Source organism: Aythya fuligula, chromosome 1, assembly GCF_009819795.1.
Source record: "Aythya fuligula isolate bAytFul2 chromosome 1, bAytFul2.pri, whole genome shotgun sequence".
Classification (NCBI taxonomy): domain Eukaryota; kingdom Metazoa; phylum Chordata; class Aves; order Anseriformes; family Anatidae; genus Aythya; species Aythya fuligula.
In genome coordinates, this window is record NC_045559.1 from 72149446 (window position 1) to 72171058 (window position 21613).

General features: G+C 40.2%; 1 protein-coding gene across 1 annotated transcript in view; it reads right to left on the reverse strand.

The window, feature by feature from the left end:
* The window catches only part of ATXN10 (ataxin 10), a 106878-nt gene extending 85880 nt beyond the window's left edge, over positions 1 to 20998 (reverse strand). The window contains exons 1-3 of the mRNA XM_032191136.1: positions 20882 to 20998; positions 16823 to 17014; positions 12614 to 12696 (exon numbers count right to left, since the gene is read on the reverse strand). Coding sequence (XP_032047027.1) covers positions 12614 to 12696; positions 16823 to 17014; positions 20882 to 20955 — 349 coding nt within the window. The 5' untranslated portion in view covers positions 20956 to 20998. The remainder of the gene's footprint in view (positions 1 to 12613; positions 12697 to 16822; positions 17015 to 20881) is intronic.
* Between the last annotated feature and the right edge of the window lie 615 nt (positions 20999 to 21613).

Here is a 21613-nt window from a genome sequence, read left to right on the forward strand (position 1 = left end):
CCTCACACTGCACAAGATTCAAACCGTGCAAGTCCCACTGTGCAGAACAAGAGTTAACCCCACAGCACCAGCAGCTGAGGAACTCTAGGCAGAGGCAATACTACATACACAAGAGTTGAAGAGAATTCAGCAAATGCTGAATTCTCATGACAATTCTGACCTGCTGTAGTCCAGGTTTGGCTTTCTCCTTTCTGTGGGCAGCTGAAAGAGGTGTAAAAAATGGCTCCTATTTTGCAGTTCCTGGAAAAAAGCCCAAGAACAAAGACCTGGAACAAAGACCTGAACCAAAGGCCACCCAAGTCAGTCTCCTTCCACTGCCTTTAATGGATTTTGGATCAAACTGTGAACATAGAGATCCTTCCCATCCACCAAAGGTGATATCAGGGTGACATACCTAAGAAGGGTGAAACTTGCATGGCTGTCATCTTTGCCATAGATGTTCTGAAGACAGACATTTAATTAAAAAACTGTGAAAATATTCACCAAACACACAGCACAGAGAGTAGTTCTAAAGTTAAAACCGTCGTACAGACAGGACTGAAGGTGTTGTGTTTTGTTTTTTTTCTCCACCTGGTAACTTAAAATTACCCAGCAGCAAAAATGCCTAAGTCTTCCCTGTACCATTAACTAGCAAATGGGCAACTGTCTGTCATTAGAAAACCTCATACTTTTCTCATAGCATAGATGTTTCTGGGAGATGCTCACAGTCACCTTTCAAAAGTACCCAGGCTCACATTTGATTTTGAAAAAATTTAAAAATTAGTGAGTTTAACACAAAGAAACAAACAAACAAAAAATAATACCAACAGAACAAACCAATTGCTTAAAACTTTCCTTTTTGGTATAGTAGTAAAATGCTCTGAGCTATAACTAGGGGATAGCAAAACTCTAAAAACGCAGGATTTTTTAAAGCTATGGAAACATGAGAGTAAAATCCCAATACAAGTGCAAATAGCAGTTTACGTATACCAGATAATGTATCAACTGATTTTTAGGGCATACACTCTGCAAATGCTACAAAGACCATGAATGTCCCAATATTATTTTTACAGATTGGAAAAACACAAAGGCCAAAAACAACACCAATAACTCAAATAAGAAACTCATGCTTATGTTTACATAAAAGTTTGATGAGTATAATATATTCGTCACACTCCCACAATTATTCCCCGAAAATACTATAAATATTATTTTGACAATGTAATTATAGTTTTTACTTTAACAGTGGCAGCAAAGTACTGGCACGATTCCCCTACACAAAAAGCCTAGACAGACAAAGCAAAGATCACACATGGAAACTGGCAACTCTTAAGATCAGGGCTGCCTCTTATTTATACGACTAAAAAAAAAGTCTGTTTAAATTAGAGCCTGATTTATTTAGATTGTAGAACATAAGTAGCTTAATTGTGCTAATAGTAAGCAAAAGGAAACCCCAAACAAAAAAAATAAATAAATGGAGGTGAAGATTTTTAAACTCTCTTTTCCTCTGAGCAACTAAGGCCTGTTCCATTCATGGTGCTTTTGGGAAATTAACCCCATGGATTGTGAACCTATTCAGAAACCTCTCTTTTCCACTTCTCTCTCTTGAAAGGAAAGCTGATATGACTACATGCTTAAATTGATAAATGTCAGCTATCAACAATTCAGTATTTTTGACCCTGCATGACAAGTAAAATGGTTCAAGTTTTGTTAGCATTTACTCTTTTGTTCCATGTAAATCAGCACCTATCTGGACTTGCACAACAAATTTGCAGCATACTCATTTCCGAGATATGCTCACAAAACAAAACAAAACAACAAAAAAAAAAACAACACACAAAACAAACAAATCAAACAAACCCAACAACACACACATAGTTTGTCTACTCCTCCAGAGATAAATATAGAGGGCATTGATATAGGAAGAGCGGAAGAGAGCTTTAAGAAGGACAGGCTTGTTGGTTTAAATTTAGTAGCTATTGTGTTTGAGAATCTCCAGGATACAATTGAGAAGTTTCATCTTCTCCAACTGTAGTTACATTACAATCAAATCCATATAAGCAAGTCTGTGTGGAGACAGTTGATGTTCAGTGAGAAGAGGGGAAAAAAATGAGGTCTCAGTTTATAGGCAATAAAAGTTAACAATAGTTTCCCAAATGCACTGGGTGAACACTGAATCTTTGCTCTGCTATTAAGTCTGTCCAGTAAAATTTTACTGCTGCATTATGCTTGCCAAGCATATTTTAAAAATATATATTTATTTTTCATATAATATAAAATGTAATCAGTAATTTGGAAATTAAACCGTTCAGTGCAACGTGATTAATGAACTACAAAAAGCAGTGAAAGGAGAACACAAATTTTTAAAAGATTAAAACAGGAACATGAAAGATACTGAACAGGAAATAAAACAGAAGCACAAAAGATAAAAGACAAGCTTCTTTGGTCAATATTGGCATACGGTAAAAAATATTTAGGCTCTCTATTTGACTGTTCTGTTTCTCTTTCCTACTGAAGTACTTTGTTGCATGACCACTAATTCCAAGTTATGAGGTATAGGGAAAAAAAAAGAGAAGGTATCAAAAATGAGCCATGGTTTGTTAAAACTCTTAGGCCAGTTACGTAAGCCCTAAATGTCCTGATTTTCAAACTAATTGTTTCTGCATATGAACTAGTCGGATAGTTTCTGAAGAAGTCTGAGTATTTACTTCCAGCTCATTTTCCTACTGCCAAGATATAATATTTTTAATGGGACCAAAAAAACTGCTGCTGAGGCAAACTTGCTTGCAGGGGAAGAAAATAAATAAGTAAATAAATAAATAGATTAATAAAAATTGACAGAATTCCAAGAGCAATTAAGGACACAGAACTGCCCATTTAAAAATGTAAAAAGGAAAACCAATTTAGTGTTCTTCGGCAGGTTTGAGAATGTCACCTTCCTCTGCTTTTCTATACCCTTGAAATTAACCAGTCTCTGTTTTTCAGTGCGATTCCAACTTCCAAATGGCTGACTGCAGATTTAGGAAGGGGTCAGAAAAAAGAAATATCTCATGTTTAATTTTACTCTAAGAGAGGACAGAACCAAAAAGGTTTATTTCTTCTCAACTTTCTTGTGGAAGTAGAAATCAGTTGAATCAGTAACTGATACTAATTTATTTTTGTTTTCAGGAATACTTTTGCAAAGATAACAACTGTAAGTTTCTTGTTTTACTCTCAACTCTCTTCAAGAAAAAAAATAAAAATGATTAAACAATCTGTTCTGTAAGCCCTTGAAAATGACTTCTATTTAAAAACATTTTTAAAAAGGATAAGATATCCAGTGCAGCTCATGGGAATTTTTGATTTCCTCTTCCCCACTTCTTTCTATGGATCCCTCATAACTAAATGTCAACAGGATTTTCCATCCTACTTGGACTGTACAGCTCATAATTAAGTGGCGTTTTAACACAACATGTCCTCACCTTTATAAAGAAATTACACAGAAATTCTTTTCTTACAAAGAAGTCAACTCTCTCTCTTGCTCAATAGTGTGACATTCTCTTTCTGCAGACCTCAGGAAAAGGATTTTGTTTTGTTATTTCACTAAAGATGAAATCCTTCCATCCCGTTTGGCTGTTGCAAGAAATAATGCACCTGGAAGCTATATATAGCCTATGTTACATTACCACTTATTTTTCTAGCACACAACCTTATGCATTTGTTTTGTTTGTTTGTTTTAATCTACAAAAGAGTGATGCTTTAATTTCTACAGTGTTCCAAACTCAAAGGTTACTTATTGCCATTTATTCTGTATAGTACTTCTCTTCAGCACTGACAGATTAAAACATACCAAAGTACTTTCCAGTGCAATTTCTTCCTACACTATGACGAACCTAAAAGGCAGCAATGGGTCAAGAGCAAGTTTTTTGTTTTTTTTTTTTTTTCATTAAATGAAAGAAAATACATCTGATGGCTGATCAGGTCCAAATCACTCTGAGCACTGAAAGAACACGGACTGAAGCTGAACCCAAACAATTATGAATGCTGGTGGCAGGCAGAGGGGAAAAAACAAACAAACAAACAAAACTAAAAAGAACTCACACACAGAAGATTTCAAGATTCATTGTGGTGGTCTTTACCTGAGCAGCACCACAGGCCTTCTCCTCTTCTGCTTAAAGCAAGGAACATTTCTTTATAGTTCCCCTGTAAGTATGTGGCATTTGAGGGTACTTTAAAACCATTTCAAACAAGATATTCTGTATTTTACCCACACCTACCCTCAAGAATAGAGGGTGTGAACAGGTGTTAGACATCTTATAGTCATATTGCTAAACATCCTACCAGAAAATGCTCAAGTTACTATAGTAAATGCAGTATTAAAAGTCTACATAAAGTCGTATTTCATCACTGTTTTTAAAGGAATGTTTTAAGTGCTCTTCTGAATAGAGCAGCTATAGCAGCTTAGCTACATCTGAGTTCTTTTCAGAAACTTGGAAGCGAAGTCAAATTCCTCTACAAGGATCCGACCCCATCATCCACTCTAATTTACCCTGCATTTCTGGATGTGATATTAAGATGAGCCAGTGATCTAAATCTTCGTACCACAGCTAACACATCTGAACACGGATTTTGACAGAACTCTCCAGGTGTACCCATGACAACTGCTGTTAATACTATTAATGTATGTTTATGCAAACAACCCTGGTTGGTTAAGACCTGTACAAACTTTGAGGCATGGCATCAACTCAGCCTACCAATAACAATACCTATGCTACTTGGTTTAAAGCTAGCCTGAGTATCACCATCATCATGGAAATGAGGAATGCAGGTCTAAGGCTCAGAGCACCTCTCCCAGGCACACACGAACAGTGCAGCATTGCTCAGTGGCTGACACAGCGCTGTTACACTCAGTTCTGCTCCAAGTACAAGCAGCTCATTCAGAGAACTTACACAACAAAATTGTCCCTCACAGGGCAGCAATCAGGCAGTGCCTTTTCATCCAAGAGGACAGGGAAGTATTTTGGCAGTTAAATACTTTTAGGCAATTAGGTTGGAATTCAAAGCACATTCTTCAGCATCTGCAATATTTTGAAGTGGTGAAAGGTTTGAGATCTATTTACAAACAATAAGATTAAAGCACCTTCTGTCAAAAAAAAAAAAAGTCATTGAAAGGATCAGCCTATTGAACATAAGTTTGCTTCAAAACAGGCGTGCCTTCACTGCAATTTATCCAGGAGAAACAAAACAAAAAAAAAATCCCCGTTTTCCCCAGATTTCAGAGATGAATACTACATCCAGATTTCACTCTGGAATCTCAAGATACATCATCCTGACAAACCTCAATGTACCTTCCGACAGGTCTACTAGATTTTGTTGGAAAGCTTTAAGATTTGCCATAGAAAAAAGGAAAAAAAATCCCCCAACCAAACCAAACCAAGACACATGCTATGAAGTGAAGGAGATTTTCTGTTTGGGCTTCTTAACTGGCAGAGGAGCTGGCCAAGCCACTATCCATCATTTATCAGCAGTCTTGGCTGTCGGGGGAGGTCCCAATCGACTGGCGGCTAGCAAACATGACGCCCATCTACAAGAAGGGCTGGAGGGCAGACCCGGGAAACTACAGGCCTGTCAGTTTGACCTCAGTGCCAGGAAAGCTCATGGAGCAGATCCTCCTGAGAGTCATCATGCAGCACTTGCAGGGGAAGCAGGCGATCAGGCCCAGTCAGCATGGCTTTATGAAAGGCAGGTCATGCCTGACGAACCTGATCTCCTTGTATGACAAAGTGATGCGCTGGGTGGACGAGGGAAAGGCTGTGGATGTGGTCTACCTTGACTTCAGCAAGGCTTTTGACACCGTCTCCCACAGCATTCTCCTCAAGAAACTGGCTGCTCTTGGCTTGGACTGGCGCACGCTTCGTTGGGTTAGAAACTGGCTGGATAGCTGGGTCCAAAGAGTCGTGGTGAATGGAGTCAAGTCCAGTTGGAGGCCAGTCACTACTGGCGTCCCCCAGGGCTCGGTGCTGGGGCCGGTCCTCTTTAATATCTTCATCGATGATCTGGACGAGGGCATCGAGTGCACTCTCAGTAAGTTCGCAGATGACACCAAGTTAGGTGCCTGTGTCGATCTGCTTGAGGGTAGGAAAGCTCTGCAGGAGGATCTGGATAGGCTGCACCGATGGGCTGAGGTCAACTGCATGAAGTTCAACAAGGCCAAGTGCCGGGTCCTGCACCTGGGGCGCAATAACCCCAAGCAGAGCTACAGGCTGGGAGAGGAATGGTTGGAGAGCTGCCAGGCAGAGAAGGACCTGGGAGTGATGGTGGATAGTCGGCTGAATATGAGCCAGCAGTGTGCTCAGGTGGCCAAGAAGGCCAACGGCATCCTGGCTTGTATCAGGAACAGTGTGACCAGCAGGGCTAGGGAGGTGATCGTCCCCCTGTACTCAGCTCTGGTGAGGCCGCACCTCGAGTACTGTGTCCAGTTTTGGGCCCCTCGCTACAAGAAGGACATTGAGGTGCTTGAGAGGGTGCAGAGAAGGGCGACGAAGCTGGTGAGGGGCCTGGAGAATAAGTCCTACGAGGAGTGGCTGAGGGAGCTGGGCTTGTTCAGCCTGGAGAAGAGGAGGCTCAGGGGCAACCTTATCGCTCTCTATGGGTACCTCAAGGGAGGCTGTAGCAAGGTGGGGGTTGGTCTGTTCTCCCACGTGCCTGGTGACAGGACGAGGGGGCATGGGCTTAAGTTGAGCCAGGGGAGTTTTAGGTTAGATGTTAGGAAGAACTTCTTCACTGAAAGGGTTGTGAGGCACTGGAACAGGCTGCCCAGGGAAGTGGTGGAGTCACCATCCCTGGAAGTCTTCAAAAGACGTTTAGATGTAGAGCTTAGGGATATGGTTTAGTGGGGACTGTTAGCGTTAGGTCAGAGGTTGGACTCGATGATCTTGAGGTCTCTTCCAACCTAGAAAATTCTGTGATTCTGTGATTCTGACAAGGATATTTCCTATGTCTGCTGCAATCCCTAACATACTGAACTATTTCTTAGCTCTTAAGAGATCTGGGTCTGCTTAAGTTCAGTTAAAGTTCATCTGGCAGCTTCATCAGCCTGCTCTTCTGGCTAATGTTCTTGGTCTTTGTACCCACAGCAGAAAAAAGCTTGTTATGATAAAGCTATTTTTAAAAATAAATAAATAAAACAAAAGGGATGTGGAGATGGTACTATGGAAATGCTACTAAATCTATACTCTGTAGAGGTATTTCTTTTTCACAAGACTATTTAGTAAAAATTTGAAGAATTTGTTACCTATTTCCTGGAAGATCACGTCTCAGATCAGTTAATCAGGAAACAAATGGCCCTCTTGCATACGGAATTTCCACAAGTAAATATTGTTCCTGTATTTTCAATCACTATTCAAATTATTTCTCAACTGGGAACAGGAGGGCAATATTTGTTATCTCATCAGTTTTCCCACCAGCAACATCCAACCTTTACAATTGAAAAAGTTAAGTGCCACCTTACACAATCTCCCACTTCCTAAGCTCATTGCATATAGTTTTAAGAACACCAAGGACCAGTTTTCAGATATTGACAATGGAATACATCACTTCCATTTCTCTCTGCATGACAAGGAAGTTCTGTCTCCAAGAGAGATGGAGGGAAGACTGCCAGAGCAGTAAGAAAACAGAGCACAGTTACAAGTATGTGTGACTTATTTGACACAAATCTGTCTTGACCCTGCATAGAAGGGCTACAAACCACTAAACAGTTGCAGGGCAAGGACACTAAGCAACTCCCTACACTCATCTAATTGTAGCAAGCACAGTGAAAGCCAACAACTTAAAGAAGTTTTCCTTCTCCGATTGCAACAAAATATGAATGGATCAACACAAATTACAACTATGTAATTTAAGGAAATTCAAGACAAATTAGGCTATGGAGTGCAACTAAAAATAAAGATTAGGAAGTAAGAACAACGGAAGAGTAGCAACAATTATCTGTAAGTGAAAGGTCTAAAAATGCTCTTTTAGTATATGTATTAAAAAGAAAGAAATTTATTACAGGGATGGTTGGCTCACAGGTGGCACTGGATTATCTTTGTGTGTCATATTGAGGAATTAACTAGTTATTTTTAGACTATCTGAAGCCTTAGGGAGTTTCTCCAGGTAAGATATGCTAATTTACCTTCAGCTTTTCTGGCCCATTGCCTTAATGGCATAACATGTACATCTTTTTCCACATCTGGACAGGAGAAGTACATTACAAGCATACAGGAATTTATCTAGCTTTTTATTGAAGAAAAAGAATGTGATGCACTGATGTGGTGGTTTTACCCTTCTAGGCAGCCGAACTCCACCACAACTGCTCTCTCACTGTACCTCCTCAAAGGAAGATGGAGAGACAATACAACAGAAAAGGGCTCAAGGGTTGAGAAAAGGACAGGGAGATCACTCAACAATTACTGTCACAAGCAAAACAGACTCGACATAAGGAGATTAATGGAATTTATTGCCTATCACTAACAGATTAGAGCAGTGAGAAAATAAAAGCAAACTAATTCCTCCTCTCCTTCCTCATCCACCCTCTTCTACCTCCATCCCCTGAGTGGCACAGGGGAATGGGGGCTGCGATCAGTCCTTAACACTGCATATCCACCACTCCTTCACAGTGGCTCTCTGCCCCTGCCCATGTGGGGTCCTTCTCACGGGATGCCGTCCTTCCTGAACTGATCCTGTGGGGGCTGCCCACAGGTAGCAGCTCTTCAAGAACTGCTCCCACACGGCTCCATACCATGGGGTCCATCCATCAGGAGCAAACTGCTCCAGCACAGGTCCCCCACAGGTAGGCGGCAGCTCCCCCCAGACCCCTGCTCCTGTGTGGGCTCCTCTCCATGGGCTGCAGCTCTGGCCCGGGGCCTCCTCCTGTGGGGGCTCTCCATGGGCCACAGCCTCCTCCAGGCCACAGCCACCTGCTCCACTGGGGGCTCCTACACAGGCTGCAGCATGGAGATCTGCTCCATGTGGGACCCATGGGCTGCAGGGGGACAGCCTGCTCCACCAGGGGCATCTCCACAGGCCACAGGGGAACTGCTGCTGCCTGCCTGGGGCACCTCCTGCTCTCCTGCTGCACTGACCTGGGGGGCTGCAGGGCTGCTTCTCACTCTTCTCTCCCAGCTGCTGTTGCCCAGCAGTTTTTTTCCCTTTATTCAATCTGCTCCCACAGATGCACAACTAACATTGCTCACTAGCTGGGCTCTGGCCAGCAGCAGGTCCCTTCAGAGCTGTGTGGAGCTGGCTCTGATCTGACATGGGGAAGCTGCTGGGCTCTGCTCACAGAGGCCACCCCTGCACCCCCATGCCATCAAGCCATCGTCACATAAACCAAATACAGCTGAAAATTTGCAGCAGGGTTGCCTCAGTAAAGATAATGAATATTAACCATATTAACCATGTATATCATAGGTGGGCCTAAGATAAACTATTAAAAATGAGTTATTTTATAAAAATAAGGTGTTTTTTTTTCCTAGCAGAGAAGGTGCATTGAAGACTAGATTTAATTGAACAAATCTTAGAAAGTTTTTAATCACAGCTCATTGTAGTGCATCTCCTTTTTTTTTTTGCTGCTTTGATCACTAATATATCATCCCAACAGGCATTTCTTTCCCTCCCTGAGAACAAACACACTGGTTAAAGTACTATCAAAGGCATATATATACTTTATTTCTTTTTTAATCTATCATAAATTGTAAATATATTGATATTTCCTTAAAAAGTACTACACCACTCAGAGACTTAATGGTTACCAATGGATAAAAGAGTGAAAACAAATCACAGATCAGGTTAAAAGATTTTTTTCAGTCTGCCTCAAGAATTTTCAATCTCTCTTCCTCATAAATACAATACAATTGGAAGTTCAAATGTATTTAGCCTACAATGACATGGTTTGGGAAGTTTTCACACAGAACAAACTGAAACTTTACTTAGTGTTGTTCACTCTACAACACAGAATTACTTCTTTATCCTTTTATTTTATGTAGACTTTTGCTATGGAAGCAACTTGAAGGTTTTCAAAAGACCTTAAGGATATAAACAGACATGAAGATTGATCATCAGATTCAAGCACCAATTTAAACAAAGAAACAGGACACATATCCAAATGAACAATTTGAAATACGCTACTTAACACCTTATTATCTGCTAGAACAAAATACACATGTGACTCTTTGTCTTGTGACCTTATTTCCCCACATGAAATATAAAAAGAACAATGAAGCAGAAATATAGTTAATAAATACAGTAACACTAATTTCATGGTTTTCTTTTGTTTCAACAATGTTTTCCAAGTCCGATTTCAGAATTTACCAAACTTTTTCAAAGTATAGTTAATAATCCACTGTTGAATATAGCTGTTAACTTCTGAAGCACACCCTATGGAAGGTGATTATGGTAGTGCCTAGAGCACAATTTTCACTTGGAACAAAGTTCACCAGATCATTCAGCATGGAATTAGCAACATTCACTTGTCTCCATTTTTTTGTTGCTGTTGTACTAACATAAGTGGAGTACCTAAACCCTTCTAGTTACAGATATTTCCCAACAAGATCAATGTTACATACAGTATCACGTGAACCAACTACTCTGGGTCAATATATCAAAAAATTAATTATAACTCAAACTCATTTTGTCGTTTAAATCCTATGTTGAATGGCTACGCAGTGTAACAGCCACAAAACACTTTTTTATGGAATTATTGTTAACAACCTTCTGGTTAATTTCCCACCCCCTTGTTTTCAGTGGTGTTAAAGATGTTTCAAAATATCCTCTAGATAGGAAAAGGAGTCTGAAGCAGTTACTCAAGTTACTGTGCTCTTTCCCCTCTTTTCTGCTGAACAGCATTCACTGCAGTTTGCTCAGATCCCAACAGAAAAGGAACAGCACATGTCCTTACAATAGCTCATCAAGGAGGCATCAGCTGCCACAAGACTGAGGGGAAAACCTCATGCCATGTAAGTACCCAACAAAAGGTACATCCCACTCTCCTCCAGATGCTGTGAGGAACCACTGATTCCACACTACAACTCCTGATGCTGTGAATAAGCTGAAGGTGTGAAGTCCAATTCCCCAGGACAGCCTTTCAATCTTACTGCTGCCAATGACCCTTCCACAGACAATTTTGTGCAGGGCAATACCAGCTTATCCAGTTCCTATCACTTTTCCTTTTCTCCTACTGGTCTACAATGGGGTTCACAATTGTTGGTCAGGACACTCTTGGCCTTCATGCCTTTTCCAAGGCATGACTGACTCTGTGACACAGCTTGAGAGTCACTCCTCCTCTTCACATTAATCAAGCAAACCCTCCTTCTGCCATCCAAAGGATTTAGTCCTTGTCCTCCTCCACTGAAAGACTGTGCTTGCATTACCAGTCTGCCCCTGGAAGAAGGATTACACCAACAGATGAAGAAGTAAACATGGCTTAAGCATAATGCCATTACATGCCCGAAAGGCTTCATTTAGAGCCAAATATAGCAGCAAAAGGAAAAGCAATATCCTGAACTTCCCCAGATTCATAAAGGTGTTGAACAGCAGGTTACTCTATTTCCATTCTGTAGTTTTGCTTTCACAAAATTAGAGAAAAGCAGCAACAGGAACCCAGTAAAAACCTCTTCCATGTAACAGCAGTGAAAAGAAATAAAAGCAGCAAGAGAAACCAAATGTTTCCTACTCTCTACAAACACAGATGGCAAAGGGGATCCAAGACAGTGAAGTGTGATCCAATGCCCTATATCAAGCTCAACATACACACACAGAGAAACGCAGAACATGAAAAGAAATACTGAAAAATGTCTTAATTTTTGGTGAAATGAGTTTTGTAGAAATCACTAGTAATAACTGGCATTAGACAAGAAGGACATTTTTTATTCACTATATTAATTAAAAAAAAAACAAACAAAAAAACTCATCCACTAAGGACATGTAAATAGTACTCAAATCGGTTCTTGGCAGCTATTACCCTGGCCACCCAGCAAACAGTACATAAATGAAAATAAACAAAATAATAATTCACAGCCAAGATTTGTTTCCTGGAAACAAACTTGACTCATAGCCAAGATTTGTTTCCTGGAATCATATCAACTATTTCAAGTGCCATCAAAATAAATAAAAAAAGGAACATTTCCTTATTTCATTACGTGCACAGATCAAATAAAGAAACAGCAAAACAACAGAATATATTTTGAATGGAGATTCTATAAGAACTTGGCCTTTTCCTAGTTCAGATATCCTGGGTAATGAAGTTTCCACAAATCTTTAAAAATCTACAGGGAATAGTTGAGGGAAAATACAATGGAACTAGTCTGGGGAAGAAAAAGAAAAGAATAAAAAGAAATAAAATATCTGGGGCTGAGATTTTTTTTTTCAGGTAGCATAACAAAAGGCCCACTTTTTACCCAATTTTGAAACACCAACTATGCACACATACCTTTGCCTTTCTATTCTACCACCCAAATTAAGGAAGAAAAAAAAAAGGAAAAACAGAATTAGCATGTTGCAGTTCAAGAAACAATTGAGTTTGCTTATGAAAAAAAAAAGTAAGGTGACATCATACCACCACATGACTTTCCACATAAAAATACAGCGCAGATGTATTTAACAAAATCTACAGCCTTACCAGTCAGTAATGGTTCTCCTTTGATTTCTATTCCATCAAGCAGTTTGATCAAATGGACAGATGTAGTGATGAGACCCAAGTTCCTGTTATAAAATTGGAAAAAATAAAGAACACTTCATATGAAATATAACCCAAAAAAGCAAAAATCCTCTTCACTTTAGTTAGTATCATGTCTTCAACTAATCTTCAGAAATTCTGAAATGTTAAGGAGTTTTTCCTACTGGGTCTGACTGTATCAGTAGCCATAGTAGTGCCATCAGAAGTGAAAGGAACTGGTTTACATTTTGTTTCAGACTTCTACAGTTTGGTGTTAAACATCCTGTTTTCTTTAAGATAGAAGATTTGTGTCCTTTCTCTGTTTGTAAAGCTTCTCCATGCCTTTCTAAGAATACATTAGAGAAAGAACATCTAGAAAGGAGTAAGTTTTCACATTTTCACAACATCACCATTCAAAATAATTCAGACGTAATACACTATTCCTGGTTGCCTTAGTTTATGTATTATCTCTAAGTAAGGTACATTCTAATGATAACCAATGGAGGGAAGGCACAAAATATGAATTGCTTTGAAATCCATAGCAACTATATTATGTGATTACAGTTCTATACCCAATACAAGTAGTTAAAGAAGAGATGCCATAATTGAATTTTTAATAACTTTTAAAGAATAGGAAACAAACACAATCAAAAGCTTATATACTTATTTTGAGCTTTCACATATCCTTACAGATAACTACAACATTCAGCTCCTAGACCAACAGCTGCCAATGAACAATGAGGAAGCAGTTATGTCTGGACTGATCAAGGAAACCTGAGTTCATTTAGTGTTGCAGCAAAAAGCAAGAGCAAATTTTAGGAAAAGCCACACAAAAAGCCTATCACCTACCCTCTCACGCTGGCGTGCTTTTTTTTATGGCATGATGCAATATTCCCCCACTGAACCTTCAGAAGACACTCTTTATTGAATAGTGGGAAAAGTTGAGGCTATTGATATATCTTTGACTTCATCAGACCGCACAATAACAATTTTGGACACAACAGATTCAGACTTAAGTACTCTTCCCTTCAGATTTTGCTATTCTTCTAAATCCAATATTAACAACTAGCAGGTTATTCCTGTAATTTGAACAGTTTTGTTTGCTTGAAGTTCTAGCATCCAAGGAAAGCCATGATATATGCTATTTAGTAATAAACTGCAAGTACTTAAAAACCCTGAAGAAGTGACTGGTGACTACTATCAAACAAACAACATGGTCAAATAACAGGGAAACATACAAAACCCTGGGCAAGAAGCAAAGAAGATGAAGTAATCATTTATCCCTGCTATAATTAGAAACACAGGGTGTCAGTAAATATAAACTAATTTACAGCCTGCCAGAAGTGTGGCCATTTGGAATCAATAATGACAAAATAATTCCACAGCCAAAAATCAGCAATCCTAGAGGTAGACAATGTGTGTCAGAATGTACATGCAACAGGGGTTTAAAAAAAATCAAAAAATACATTATAAATGGAAGGAGTTTCAGCTTTTAACTCATTTGTGTACTTTAGTAGTAAAGCTGTTTGAGAAGAGATCAGTCAAGACAGAGTGACTGAAACTTCATAATACCGTATCTGCCAAACCTCCACACCCAGGCATGACTTACTGCAAAAATATCACATCATCACAGATGAATGAAGAATAACTATTTGTCCTCTGTAGGTGTTAGACAAACAAATTATCTTTCCCATTATTCTCTACAACAGAAAAGAAACCAAGGATGGATTTATAGATATCAAACGCATACATGCACACCAGTATACATACAATCCATTAAAATCAAAACATTTCCCATTCCTTCAGACCCCAAATTTCTTCATAGCATGCTGTCGTGCTTTAACCCGGCCGGCAGCTAAACACCACACAGCCGTTCGCTCACCCTCCCCCCTCCCTCTCTGGGATGGGGGAGAGAAACGGGAAAGTGAAGCCCGCAAGTTGAGATAAAGACAGTTTATTAAGACAGGAAAATAATAACAACAACAATAATAATAATAATAACAACAATGATGATAATAGTACTACTAATAATAATGTGTACAAACAAGTGATGCACAATGCAATTGCTCACCACCCACTGACCGATGCCCAGCCTAACCCCGAGCAGTCCAGCCCCCCTCCCACGGCTAGCCACCCCTATATATTGTTTAGCATGATGTCAGATGGTATGGAATACCCCTTTGGCTAGTTTGAGTCAGCTGTCCCCTCCCAGCTCTTGCTACACCCCCAGCCTGCCCGTTGGCAGGACAGAGCAAGAAGCTGAGACGTCCTTGGCTTGGTGTAAGCACTGCTCTGCAACAATTAAAACATCGGGGTGTTATCAGCACTCTTCCCATCCTAAGCCAAAACATAGCATTCTACCAGCTACTAGGAAGAAAATTAACTCTGTCCTAACTGAAACCAGGACACATGCAAAACAGAGAAACTGGAAGGAACAAAGCTTCGTATTCCCCAGTAGTTTCAAAGTTATTAAACAACCCATGTGTTTACAATCATCACATTCTTTCCAATACAGAATCAGTTTTGATTTTGGTCAAAAAAAATTGTAGTTTTTCTTTTTTTGAATATCTGAATGTTGCACACTTCAAAATCAAAGGCACATAATTTTTCTTCTATTCACAACTTTTAATAATTAAAGATATTTAATCCTTAAACAAGCTGTGCATTTGCAACTGTTTAAAATCAGCACAAACATATGGCCAATATGTTGTTAGCTCAGAGCAGCCACTGTGGTGCATACACCATTACCTTGCTACAAAGCCAAAACAATACCCAAAGAGCGACCTACAAAGCCAATCACTGCTACAAACACCATCAGAACTTTCTATACACACAGGCTTTCCTCCTCCTGCAAATTAAAGGGAACTGCTGTTATTAGCATCCAGCTTCCTAAATGTGCAAGGCTATGCTAACTGCTTAGAGAGGGTAAGTAAGCAGCATGGGTAGAACCAGTGCAGAGCACATTTCTGTTTGCAAGCAGGTTTAATATCTGAATTCCATGAGAGAGTTAAAATTAGACCCATTAATGTACGCTAATAATAATAAATACATTAATGTACTTGTCATGCTACTGAAAAGGACAATTCTACTACCATCCCAGACATGCAATTCAGTTCTCTCTCTTTTGTTAAGATGAGTGATTAAGGAGCTACAATACATTACAAATACGGAATCCAGGCTGGCTGAACAACCACCCACCCAAAAATAACAAATATATTTTCTGTCAGATCAGTTTCAAGATCCACAACATGATCACAAGTGCTAGGACTGCCAGAAACAAACACATAGGAGCCTGAACTCAGATTTAACTTATTCTAAAACTAATGATTTCTACAAACAGCCCTGCAACTTCTACAGCATTAACAAAGATTCTGCCCCAGCTGGAACTTTGTCCCATGTCCCAGTTAAATTTTATTAAGCTAAATAAAATTTGAGAAGTCTCAAGAAACTACATTTTATGACGGTATTCCAGTTCTTCATGAACTAGCAAATTTGAAGCAGGTTTGGGTTTTGGTTTTGATTGGTTGGTTGGTTTTAGAGTTTCTTTTGAATAGCTGGTAGACTACCAGGTTTTCAGTTATGACAGCTAGCTGTATCCCAAGCATCCCTTCAACGTTATAGCAGGCCCAGGCAAAAAAAAAAAAAAAAAAAAAAAAAAAAAAAAAAGCCTGAATAATTTAAGCAGCCTAACTTATTAGCATTGATATTAACTGTACACATGTGAGGGCTGAAATGTAGAGTTCTACATACAGTACTTTGCCATAGGTACTAGACAGACCTATATGTACTTAGAAAAAATAAAAATCGTATAACTGATAATTAAGACTGCTTACTTATTCATTACATTACCCCCCAAAACATAATGACAGGTACGAAAAAAAAGTATAGTTCTACAGTGAAACTTATAAAAGGTTTATATCATTTGCATAATCAACCCATACTAAGAACACAAATGCTTCTTTCTATCATTCATCAGTGCTCCTGACTCTGACCTACAAATAGGTCAGCTATTTTTGTTACTTGCATACTTCATTTCAAGTGATTGAATCAAACACGAAATACCAGTTAATAAATCAACTAACACAGCAGAATAAAATATGAATCTCTATATAAAACCACACAAACATCAGAAGGTTATAATTTTGTACAGGTTAAAATGGATCAAAACTATACCTCATGACGTCTTGATTCTTGGCACACTCAACACAGGCATTCCTCAGACATCTGAAGCACTCTGCTACAAGCAACAGACAGGTGTCTAAATCCAGCAGTTCACAGGAGTCTTTGGAGGCCTGTTCAATTTCATTCAAGGCTTTGGTCAGGATTTTGAGGAGATCCTGAAATATACTTTCTTGTGCCATTTCTCTGAAACGAACAAATTTGTAGTAAGCACAAGAACTGCTCTGCTATCAAAAAGGATAATATTATGTCAGTTATATTTCTTGTTCTTAACACTAAGGTATTTCTGCAACAATATGTAACTACCCTTAGCATAACAAGATCCTTCAAGTGGAAAGCACAAAGTATGTGTTCACAATTATCCCACTAGCCATTCAGGAAAAGACTTCGTATTAATACTACTAATATGATTAATACTATGGCTTAGAATTAATGCTGTTGCCTTAGTATTTCTCACAGCTTTCCAACACCACTTTGGAACCTTAGAAACAAACAAAAAGTCTCTGTATACAGCTTGCATGATAACATGACACTGCATATTGTTCTAAGAATCAGGAATTGTTTTAACTAGCAAATGCAGCTACTAGCACTAGATGTTTCAAAAGAAAAAAATGTACCAGAAGCTTCATTATAATAGTCTGCCACAAATTTCTCCACAGCAAGAAGTCTTGACAAAAGCAGGTGTCTGCACTAGCCACCATTCTGAAGAGTATAAATCAAAGTCAAGAGGGAAAGTCCAATCTCTACTTCAGCAGACAACAAATACTACACCACTGCTTAAAATATCAAAACTTAAGAAAACAGTACAAAACCTTAAGCACAAAGACAATAATGTGAATGGATGAGAGAGATGCTGAAGAATCCAACAGTTCAGTTTACCAGATTCCCATGACTAACACACACATCTGCAGGTCTGTCATATAGGCCTAGTTTGTACACTTCCCAAGTGCAGCTATCCACATACTCTTCCCCTCATTTTATGTTCATAAAGGAGATGAGGACAACCAATCAAAACCATTGATACGGCATTTTTGATATAGCCTGCTGGTGAAAAGAAGCCACACCTGTATCAATACCATGAATTTACTGGGGAGAGGGGAAGGAAATCCAGCTGCAGCTTCCTCGAAGCTTAAGCAGACCTGCATAGTGCTCAAGATCAAATAGGGAAGATAGGTTCTAAGACATAAGATTGAGAAATAACTCCTAAGCTAAGGACAGAAGAAAGTAAGATAAAGAGGAAAGTAACATTAAACAAAGTATGTTCACACAGAACACAACACTATTCCTAAAGAACTTTAAAATTTCTTGATCAAACAAGATGACACAGTATTACTTGCATTCTGCTTCTCCCTCAGATATCCTCACATACACACAACTAGAAAGTCTATCTATCCTTTATCAAAAGTGATTACACTTTCATAAACCAAACCACATAAATATTAAATTACTAAAACATATGATCTCCAAGAAATACTTATTTTACACCAACACCTCACAGTGGATCAAGACTGAAACCCTTACACTATCTCCAGCTACTTAAAAAGGACAAAAAGAGAATCAACAATACCACAACAAAACCACAACACAGTATCAGTGGGAATTATCTATAGGGGAAAAAAAAGCTATATTTTTCAAAAGAGTAATATTGAGGGGAAATAAAATGGCACACGAAAGACCAAAAGCAGACCTGGCCCTCAGTTGTAAACAGAACTTGAATAACCAGAAAGAAGGTCTGGAATTTGGTTTGGATTTTAAGATATTAAGACATCACAAGACTCGAACCTTCCACTTGCAAAAAGTGGTATGGCTCCTGACACTTCATCACAAATACGCAAGCCACAAGAAGACTAAGTGGCTGGTGTACCACACTTCTGGTAAATGCACAGAGCCTTTCTTCTACACATTACATTAGAAGAGCTACAGTTTGGTAAAGGAGAACCAGCTGGGTCCTGTCCCAAATGCTCAAAAGCCATGTTTTCTCTATAGAGTGAAGATGTCATACAGAACTTAGATACAACACTGAGATTATTGTAATATTGTAACAATTCTTAGTCTGATTGCAGTTTCCTTTATATTTGTCTGTGCCACCTGTTGGATTATCCCTTGAAAAGGGTCATTTCCTGACACAGCTTCAAAATAAAGAAATCAGTAGCCATGGCAAGACGTATACTAGTATGCAACATTAGATTATTTTAAATAGATAAAACAGAAACAAAACCAACCAAACAAAAGGGTAAAACATGAAAAAAAAGATGCAAGTACTTTAGTACGTGTTCTAGCAACACTTTATTCTGTTGAAAGCACAACCTAAAGTCATTCTGGAAAAGTTTCTACTCTTGTTAGAAAGTTACCTAGAAAAATGATAGTTTAGATCAGATATTGGATCACAAGGGTTTCAAGCTGCTGTGACAAATTTTCTCTTAATATTAGTCTGAAACAGAAAAATTTCATTCAATTAATACAGAGCAAGAGTTTAGGTGTTCCAATTAAACACAAAGATGAAATTTTTGCCTGTCTTAACAGAACAAATGAGATGTACACAAGGAAGCACCTGTCCTCACTGTGAACATAAATGTGGATTATCACATATCAGAAAGGAGAGACAGTGGTGTTTTTTTGTGGTGGTCCTTTAGGGACCCAAGAGTTGGTCTTGATGATCCTTGAGGGTTCCTTCCAACTTGGATATTTTATGATTCTATAGAAACAAAGAAATCGAGTCATCTGCTTAAAGGTGCTTGAAGTCCCTAGTGAAGCACACAGAAGACTTGAGTTCAGCTGAATTCCACACAGCAGTCTCGTAGCTGGGACATTATTTTCCTTCCTGTATTTGCTTCTGAATTACAAACCCCTGGCATTCACTTTTTATTATTATTACTATCTTGTTACCACAAGCGCTGAAGATTTATCAATTCCATAGTAACAAAAGAATTACCACTGTACATCCCAAGTACCAAGCAGCCACTGGATTGTTCCTTCTAGTTCAATAGCACCAACAGTATTTCCCACTGTATTTCCCAGGTTGTTCTCATACCTATTCAGTCACATCCTGTGGGATGCAATTGCCTCTTAGAAGAGCAATGACAGCATCTCTCTTCAACCTGACCACCTGGGCCCAAAGAACTCAGTTATTTGGGGAATATCTACTCCTCTGTCAAAGGTGGTTACAGAAGTTTTGAGGAAGAAGGCAAGAAACAGGCAGAGAAAGCATTGGTGCACAAGCCAAAAATTTGCACGGTCCTTCTGTCTCCCCAGGGAAACAGACAAGAAAACCAAAAGGGACTTCCCCTGTATATACAGAGACCACAAGAGAGTGGTTTTAAGTATAACCCCTGCACACACACACACACAACTTCTACATGTGTATTTATTAAATCAACAGAAATTTTACCAGAAATTAACAACAATACAATTTTGTACTAAGTTAGGAAAGAAGAGGTCAAACCTTCTACATGTTACAGCCTTCAACTACTGTTACAAAGACTGACCATGAGCTCCACACCAATCTGTGCAGCCTCCTACCTTCCAGAAAGAGCTGAAACCACATTTAGAAGCACACTCACACCTGAACCCCTACACTTCCAAAGAACTCTGCTAAAGCATGTGTGGCATGGCATTGCAAACATCCAACCCTGACCTCAGAGGCACAGCAATGCTCCACATCAGCTTCTTGCTTTCTCCAGTAACAGTATGTTTTCACTTTGTCTACTGGAAGTTACAAGGCACATCCATCTTTCCTCCCAATCAAACCTGCCCTGCTGCACAGTGAGGAGCCTACAGAGACCATCCTCACCCCACAGGTCATGCTTGGGCTGCAGCCAAGCAGGACGAAACCGCTACAGGAGCACCTTACCCCTCTCAAATCACACCTACTCATCCCTCCAGGATGCATTTTGCCACTAGCAGCTGCATCTTGCCCCTAGCAGCCGCCACTCTCACAGGGGCCTAGAAGGACTACTGCTATCGTGTGTCCCGCGACCACCCCCCCCCCCCCCCGATCCCCGGAGCTCCCTCCCCCGGCCCACGTGGCGGCGGCCAGCCTCTCCTCCCCGCTACCTGTGCTGCGCCTCCCGCAGCAGACCCGTCAGTGCCCGCACGCTCTCCAGGCGGGCCGCGGGCGCAGCTGCCATGGATCGGCCCAGCCGCGCCGCCGCCGCGAGCAGCGATCGCGACCCTGAGCCCGCCGCCGCCATCGCCAGCCCCGGCGCAGCTCAGCCCCGCCCCACGGAAATGGCGGTGGCCCGGCCCCGCGGGGCGACCCGAGTATGGCCTCGCCGAGCGGGGAGCCAGCGCTTTATCCCGCTATTTGCTTTTTCTGAGTGTTTGGTGCCGGGGAGCGCTGCGGAGGGGATGTGGGGGGGATGTCCACCCCACAAAATAGCTGCCCCGCCGCTGGAGGTGTCTGGCCTGTGCGCCCGGAGCCGTTCTCTACGAGCGCATGGCGTACAAAACACTACCTCAGAAACATGGTTGACGAGCTAACTGTGGGCGTATCCGTCTTTCAAAAGTCAGCCTCTTTTCAAGGGTCTGCTGTGGCCGTCGGGGCCTTCTTGCGATTCTTACAGAATCACAGAATCATGGAGTTGTCTGGGTTGGAAGGGACCTCAAGATCATCGAGTCCAACCTCTGACCTAACACTAACAAGTCCCCTACTAAACCATATCACTAAGCTCTCCATCTAAACGTCTTTTAAAAACCTCCAGGGATGGTGACTCAACCACTTCCCTGGGCAGCCTGTTCCAATGCCTAACAATCCTCTCAGTAAAGAAGTTCTTCCTAATATCCAAC